The sequence below is a fragment of the Chamaea fasciata genome, unplaced genomic scaffold (assembly GCF_029207755.1).
Source record: "Chamaea fasciata isolate MVZ Bird 193981 ecotype frontalis unplaced genomic scaffold, bChaFas1.0.hap1 SCAF_1, whole genome shotgun sequence".
In the NCBI taxonomy this organism is placed as follows: domain Eukaryota; kingdom Metazoa; phylum Chordata; class Aves; order Passeriformes; family Sylviidae; genus Chamaea; species Chamaea fasciata.
This window is the reverse complement of record NW_027094086.1, coordinates 52,060,501-52,068,699: the sequence shown is the minus strand read 5'-3', so window position 1 is coordinate 52,068,699 and position 8,199 is coordinate 52,060,501. Positions and strand designations below refer to the sequence as shown.

Sequence of the window (8,199 nt, the reverse complement as noted above, 5' to 3'; positions counted from 1 at the left end):
AACAAGTTTAGAAATACTTGGTTACTTATTCATTAAATGGGATTTTTCATTGCGTGTTGGCATGAAGCCTTTTTTTTTTTTTTTAATTAAATTATTTTCCCCCTACCATGTGTGTGCCACTGTATGAGCCAAAGTTTTTGACAGAGTTCCTACTCACGGAGGAAAAGACCTTTCCTAATGTCTCCTAGTGATGGTGCTGGAACCAACTGTGCCTGAGGAGCAAAGTCTGATGTTCTACAGGTAACACCAAGCACAAACCCCCCTGCAATTCTTGAACAATTATAATTTGTAACATACTGATCCTTGTTATCTGTGCTATTTAAATACCACATGGTCCTGCCTACAGAGAAAGAACCAATGACCACTGAAGATCACAAGCACATAGGAAGGTCCAAAAATAATTTATATGAACTTATGTCCAGTATGACTGCTTGCAATTGTCATTGCTTTATTCGATAAGTTATACTCCCTCTCTTTAAACAAATACTCACATAGAAATTAAAAAAAAAAAATCCTAAATACTCTAGAGGCAATTATATATGGGGCAATAATTATTTAATGATAATGAACACTATTAATACACTTTTAAGAGCAGTTAATCTGGTCATTGTAAACCCAGTCATCACAAATGTATCTCATTAAGTTCTCCTTATGATGATAACCCTAATAATGCTTAAAGTAGCTTTGATGCTCTCAGACCACAGTAATCTATGGCTTGTGAGCATTAGTGCCTTTTCCTAAATGGCTGGAAAAAGGAGCCAGACCCCTTGATTCATTCAGTAAAATGAAGCGCATCAAATTTTAGTTGTGAGAGAGATTCTTAGATTCACTTCTACTGAATTCAGTGGGAGCAAAACTGATTGTGGTGAACAATGCAGAGGAGATGCGATAAAATGTCCTGGAAATAACTTGCAGTAATAAAGATAATAAAATGGGATCTTGAAGTACACCTAACTTTTCTGTTCTAAGTCTATTGCTATCACATCTGGCATTGCCAGAGACTTGTGATGTCAAATATTTCCCCTGAATCTCTTCTTAAATTACATTGGCAGAGAGTAGCATGGTTCATATAATTTACTCATGGTGAATTTGCTTGATTTACTCAGATTTTGTGGTTATATATCTGAACAAAAGAAAATGTTAGATAATTAGTATCCAGTAGGCCCCAGTGGCTCATCCAAAGATTGAACAGGTGTGAAACAGGACAGAGCTTCGTCTATAGGATTGTAAGGAAAGGGATGTATGGATTTTAAAAGAAGATTACACATTTTTATTCACCAGCGTAAAGAGAATGAACAACCACGGAGATTTAATCCTTGTACAATTTACCAAATAAAACCAAAATTTGTTAAAAAGCAGCTTACAAGACATACTCTCAAACACACAGTTAAAAACAGTGCTAATGAAATTGCATCTTTTTTTTGCAACCCAAAAGTAGTTTATTTTTCTTTTCTGTGTATTAACAACTTCATCAATTTTTATGGAGATTTAAAACAAGACTGTGGAAGACGCAGGTAATATCCCCAGGTAGCACTAGTACCAGTAACGGTTCTTTCCTCTATCAAGTGCCCTGGTTATCAACTGAATAGAGCATTTGTTCCATCCAACACTTTTAAGATTCCAGTTTACAGTGGAAAAAATATCTATCAAAATAGTTGAAATGAGAACCATTAGCAGTGACCAAAAGGTACAGCCATAAAAAGCAGAAAACCATGTGCACCTTTGTGTCTGTGTACAACTAAACTGCCTGTTTTTAAGCAGAAGTCGAAAGGCATAGCGGTGCAGTGGGAAATATCCTGTGTATTTAAGCCATGGGATCCCAGCTGCAGAAACTTGGCAATTCACATGAGGATGCTTAAGGGATACATGGTGGTGGTGGTGGCGGCATGGCTGCCGGTCACAGAATTGTTAGGGTTGGAAGGGACCTCGGAAGATCATCTGGTCCAAACCCGCCTGCCAAGGCAGGATCACATAGAGCAGGTGAGACAGGAACGCATCCAGGTGGGTTTTGAATGTCTGCAGAGAGGGAAACTCCACGACCACCCTGGACAGCCTGTTCAGTGCTCTGCCATTCTCAGTGTGAAGTTCTTCCTCATGTAGGGGTGAAACTTCCTGTGTTTCAGTTTATGACCACTGCTCCTCATCCTGTCACTGGGAACCACCGAAAAGAGTCTGGAACCATCCTCTTACCATCTGCCTTTGAGATATTTACCTCCAATAACAAGATCCCCTCTCCGTTTTCTCTTCTTTAGACTAAACATGCCCAGCTCCCACAGCCTCTCCTAAGAGAGACACTCCAGACCCCTGATAATCTTTGTGGCTCTCCACTGGACCCTCCGCAGTAGCTCCTTGTCTTTCTTGTAGCGAGTGGCTCAGAACTGGACACAGCACTGCAGATGTGGCCTCACAAGGGCCGAGCAGAGGTGGAGGATCACCTCTCTGGACCTGCTGGCCCCACTCTGCTCTCTGGTAGATCACAGAACCTCTCTCCCCAGGTAACCCCACGACGCAAGCGGCAAGCATCTCTGCGGCCCCGCTACCGCGTCTGGAAGCGACCCTGGGCGAGGAGCACCTTCGGGGCCCTTCCTCCAGGCGACCCCACAACACCCAAACTCAGCCCGTCGGCGGGCGGCAGGAGGAGCCCGAGCCCAGGCCCCCATCTGGCGGAGCAGCGCGGAGGACAGGTGAGCGGGCCGGGCCGTGTGGCCGAGCCCGGGGGCTCCCCAGCCCCAGGGCCGGCCCGGGCGGCTCCGGCCGCGACTCAGAGAGCGCGGAGGGAGGCGCGGCCGCCGGAGCGAGCGAGCAGCGAGCGAGCGAGAGCTGCTCCGCCGGGTGGAGGCGGGGGCAGCGTGTCCGGCCCAGACCCCTCCTCCCGCCTTCCTCCGCCCGCTCCCTCCTCCCTCCCTCCCTGCGCGGCTCTCCCGGGGACGCGGAGAGGCGCCGCCGGGCCCGGGGCCTGGACCGCACGGGTGCCCGCCCTCTCCCACCGCCGCTCCCACCGCCTGGCCGCGGGCTGGATGTAGCCGGGCGCCCCGCGGGGGCTGCAGCAGCAAGATGGCGGGTAGGCATCGCCCCCCTCCCCCTTCCCGCACACGCCGCCTCCCCGGCGAGGCGCCAGCCCTCCCTCCTCTATCCCCCCTCCTTCTCCTCTCCCCCGCCCCGGCTTCGGGAGCGCTGCCCGCCGCTGTCCGGGCTCGGAGCGCAGGGGCTGCGGGGCGGGTCGCGTCGGGGGGGCGCAGCCCGCGGGCGGGGCAGGGTCACGCGTGGCACCGAGGGTCGGCGGGCGCGTTGGCACATGGTGCGCGCGTGTGTGTGTCTCCCCCACCGCAGATCTGTCGCTGCTCCAGGAGGACCTGCAGGAGGAGATCGACGGATGTGAGTGGGGACGGGGGGGGAGCGGCGGGGCGGCTTTCGGGCGAGGAAGTGGCTTCCGCGGGGGAGCGCCCAGGGTGCATTGTGGGAGGCGGCGGGGAGGAGGAGGAGGAGGAGGAAGCCATGGCCATGCTCCGCGCTTCCCGGTGTCCATGACCCGGTCCCGGTCGCGCGTGGGGCTGCGCCGGGCGGTCCCGCGGGGTGCGTTGGGCGGCGGGCAGGGCGGGGGCGCCGTTAGCGGCCGCCCCGGCGGGAGCCAGGGAGGGAGGGAAGCGGGGATGGGAGCAGGGGAGGCTGTGCTGGCGGGGCGGCGTCCCCTCATGGCCTGGGCACGGCGGGGCGCCGCCGGGGAGGAGCCGGAGTTTAGGGCTGTTGCATCTGCAGCAGCGTGTGGGTTGCTCGTTCCTTTTATATCTATATTTTGTATATCTTTTTTGTGTCCCTCATCCTTCTCCCCTCCACCCCTCCCCCTCGGGCTCTCTCTTCCTTGGGAAGGGTCTGGAGCACATGTCCTGTGAGGAGCGGCGATGGGAGCTGGGGATGCGTAGCCTGGAGAAAAGAGGCTCAAGGAGAGACCCTACTGCTCTTTACAGCTACCTGAAAGGAGGTCGTGGCCGGGTGGGGGTCGGTCTCTTCTCCCGGGCAACCAGGGACGGACGGAGAGAGGACATGGCCTCAGGCTGTGCCAGGGGAGGTTCAGGTTGAGCACCGGGAGGGATTTGTTCTCAGAAAGGGCGATTGGTTATTGGAATTGACTGCCCGGGAGGTGGCGGAGTCATTGTCCCCGGAGGTGTTGAAGGCAAGTGGAGGTGGCACTCAGTGGCATGGTCCAGGTGTCAAGGTGATGTTTGGTCACAGGTTGGATGGACGATCTCAGGACTCTTTGCGCACCCGGTTGATTCTGTGAGTCCAGGCCCCTCTGCAGAGGTCTGTGGAGAGGAGTTAATGTCAGGATGCAAAGTAGCAGAATTGTGTCTGGGGTGGTGCAAAAATTACCGACTCAGGGCTTGAGAAGCCTTAGCATGGCAGGCTAAGATGTTACTCAGGTGAGAAGGTGTCTGTTGATCGTGTCGATACTGAGGGAGCTTCTTGGAAGCAGAGGAGGATGAATTTTGGGTGGAAAGTGAAAATGGAGATAGAGGCAGGCGCCTGCCGTGGGTGTGCAGACCCCCCGATGGCTGCCTGAAGGTGTTTTGTCTGCTGTGCAATCTGCAGGGCAGCCCTTCTCCAGGGCTGCCCTGCAGGAGAAAAAACCTTGAGTTTTGTGCCTTGCATTTTTAGAAGAGAGCTGTTAAAACTTTTCAGGATTTAACTGATACATCTTCTTTTTCACTTCTGTCAGCTGACATTTAGAAGGCTCCTATTGTGCTTTGCCTCGCACAAAGAGGGAGCCTTTCCCTCAGGCTTTTTTTTTTTTTTTTTAATTCAGTGTGATAAGTTGCTGTTTGAAAACTCACTGTGATTACAGAGGACTTTTTCAGAAGGGACACACTTAAAAAAAAATAAAGTGCATTCTTAAGTTTCTATGGTTTTAGTTGACTGTAAGACAGGAATTGAAATTATCTGTAGTCATTAGAGGGGTGACTGAAGCTGTGGGTTCCTGGTGCTGGTCTTAATGTTAAGGTCTTCTAAAATAAAAAAAAAATATGCTTGGAGATGTGACTCAGTCCAGATGAGAGCATCCTGAAGGCAGAAGCCATAGAAATATAAAGATTTGAAACCTCATTAAAAATTACTGAGGTTTTGATGGAAGTAGATAAAAGCAAATGTCTCAATACTTATGCATGGCATTTTCAGAGAAAAAAACCAGGGCTCTGTATGAATCAATATGTGCTGTCTGGGTGTAGTTCAGTCACACAGTGGCTTTTATGGTTCTAAATTGTACATGATTTTGTTCTTGGGTGGTGTCTGTGAGCCAAAGAAAGATAATACAGATCAAGGAGACTGTACATATCTAGTCAAAAGTACTGTTTCTTGTGCAGTATTATTTGAAATAGCTGTGTTTTGTACCCATATACAACATGTTTTACACAATTATGGAAGCATTTCCAATTGTTTGGTTGCACATATGAAACAATTAAAAAAATAAGACAGAAAGTTGCAACTCCTGCCTGAACCCCACCCTACACTATCCGTCTGTTGTAAATATTTCAAATGTTTCCAGCTCTTTCAAGTAGCAGTGTTAGACACTGGTTTAGAGGTGGTAGTAGAAGTAGCAGAATGCAATAGTGATAAAACTGGAAGTGCTGGCAGTTTTTATGCCTGTGTGATTCTGCCAGCTGCATTCTTGCTATTAGGTGTGCTAAGTTACATTTAAGGACAAGTAAGAGAGAAATACTTGCAAGCATACCTGTAGTCCTGGTCGTATAATTTAGGAGGAGGAATTAGATAAATGTAAAATAGTGTGATCAACTGAGTGGCTAATATGAAAAGTTAACTGTGTTTTCAATACGTTTTTGGGCTTTCACCTGATCTGATATGAAGCAATAGCAAGACATCTGTGAGGGTGTGCTGGAGAAAACAGGAGTGTTTAAGGATGGATGCATGTGTCAAGGTCTGGATTGGACATCTGAAGCTGAGTCTGTGATTGTGCGCATGGCTCAGGACATTTCACTAGATCAGGGATTCATCTGTAGCTCATCAGGGTGCGCCTGAATCTGGTTTGCGTCTGAATCATGAAAATTTTTGTCATCGTTGTATTTTTTGGTTTGGGTTTTTTTTTTTTTTTTTTCCCTTTGGTGATAAGGATTTCCAGTGTGATTCAGTGTTTCCTCCTAAAGAAGGAATCATTGAGGTGACTTAAGACATACCTTTTGTTGGTCATCTTCTGAAGCAATAGGAGAAAGTCGTGGAGCTGAGCAAACAGCCATGCACAGATCCTGCTGAAAGTACTGAACCAAGCATCTGTGCATCTTTTAGACAGGCAGAGTGGAGAACAGCTGTTGTATGATCTTTGTCTTTTAAGGGTCCTGGAGTCAAGTGTTTTATACTGGACAGTTGAAGTCCAATGAACAACTTGTACAACTGTACAATTTGTTCTCTCATTTGTTATGCCAAATTGTTGGATGCTAGTTAACCTGAAATATAAAACAGTAAAATATTATATCTTTGGAGTACTGTTTTAATAGCTGCTTGTGAAACAAAGCTTAACTTTTCTCTGACGAAAACTTGATAAATACTTAGGTTAATGAAGCATTCTTAGATTTCAACAGAGAGCAGTAAATCTGCTGTTGGAGTAGTGGAGACCTTCAGAATATATGCTGTGGAAGGCATCTGTTAAAAAAAAACAACCTTCCTTTTGTTGTTTTGTTTAGGAGGTCAGAGATTAAACAAGAGCTTTTGTAAGAAAGGCTTTTATAAGTGGCTGATAAACCAGCTGGATTGACTTTTAAATAATTAATTTCAGCTTTGGTTTGCATTTCTATTTTGAAAGCGTCATATTATTTTTCTGCTCTTGGTTGCTTGGTAACCACTGGAAGGCTCTGATTTTTTTTTCTTGAGGTGAATGTATACTTTACACCTGGTACATTAAGCAGGTGATTGCTTTTATGTAGTTACACAGCTTGTAAATAGCATTTCAGTATTTTGATTTTAGCTGATATTTCACTTCTGAAGATACAGCTCCTGATGTCAAAGACTGTGATAATAATTGAAGAAATTCTGGTTCTTCCAGAATTCTTTAGCCAGTGGCTTTTCCTTGTTTGCTTGTTTGAAACAAAAGGAAAAAATGACTCAGAACCAAGACAGTGAGAGTACCCTGGCTGAACATACAGAAGGCTATAAAAGAAAAATTAATTCCTAGATGTGAGTTTTTATTGTGAAAGACAATTTAATTGACTCTAACCCCCCCAACTAAGGAGCATAAAATTGCATTTCATTTATGTGAAGATAAAGTTAAGAAGAATCCTCGTGTGATATTATCCATTAAAGAAAAAAAAGACACCTCACTCTAAAGACAATAGGGTGAAAATTAAAAAAACTCGAAGTGGAAGCCTGAAGAAGAATCTCCATCCCACTACTTGGATTGTTGGCTTCCTTGCTCTTCTGTCTGAAATCCTGCACAGTATACAAAAAGTCAGGGAAAATCTGGCTTTTATTCAACAAACCTTTTTGTTTTGTGCATACAAAATCAAAATAGAATAGTATAACTGTCTAAGATAAGTACAGAACTGAAAAGAAAATAATAGGCAACAAAAATGGGCTTGTCAAAAATAAAGTGCTCTTTATGACTCTTGCCAGACAGTTTGTGTTCCCCCCTCCCCTGGCTGTTCCTGAAGGGTGAACTGATCAGTGCAGAGAGATGAAATGAAACATGCCATGATGCTGACATCTTTCAGTCTGACCAGTGATGTGTGCAGGATGTGTGCTCTAAAAAACAGAGCCATCTGCAATTAGAATTCAGATTTGGGAAGGGGATAGCCTCATTCATCTCATTATTTTAATTGTGATTTAAATCAGGAGAGAAGAGAAATTTTGATCTGATAACTGGTTTTAATATTGTTTTACATTTGTTTTTGGAGAAAGTCTTTGTTAGTGATAGCTGACAGCTGCATTTGCATGTAACATCAAGACTTCTGGTGGTTGAAAGTATATGAGCATGCTTTGGTGGTTGTGTAGCTTACTCAGATTTTGAAGCTTTACCTTTTGCCGTGCTGACAGTGATGAATTTCCTTTTTCTGTGCACTTAGTTTTTCAGATGTTTTAACTAAAAATGCAGAAAATGGAGTTTTAATATCTACACGTTGTTCAGACAGTTCTGGTTTAGAAATGTTAAATACGTTTTCACATATATGTATGCATACGCACCTTTGTGTAAACTTGTTTTCT

General features: G+C 46.0%; 1 protein-coding gene across 5 annotated transcripts in view; it reads left to right on the top strand.

Annotated features, from left to right (window-relative positions):
- The first annotated feature begins 2,919 nt into the window (after positions 1–2,919).
- PPP4R1 (protein phosphatase 4 regulatory subunit 1) overlaps positions 2,920–8,199 on the top strand; it is a 64,719-nt gene continuing 59,439 nt past the window's right edge. The window contains exons 1-2 of one of the 5 annotated variants that reach the window (XM_066183462.1): positions 2,920–3,061; positions 3,331–3,375. In XM_066183462.1, the coding sequence (XP_066039559.1) occupies positions 3,055–3,061; positions 3,331–3,375 (52 nt within the window). In that variant the 5' untranslated portion in view covers positions 2,920–3,054. Of the gene's footprint in view, positions 3,062–3,330; positions 3,376–3,470; positions 3,574–3,657; positions 3,980–8,199 lie in introns of those variants that run through there. The other 4 variants (XM_066183479.1, XM_066183434.1, XM_066183470.1 and 1 more) reach the window with 4 other exon arrangements.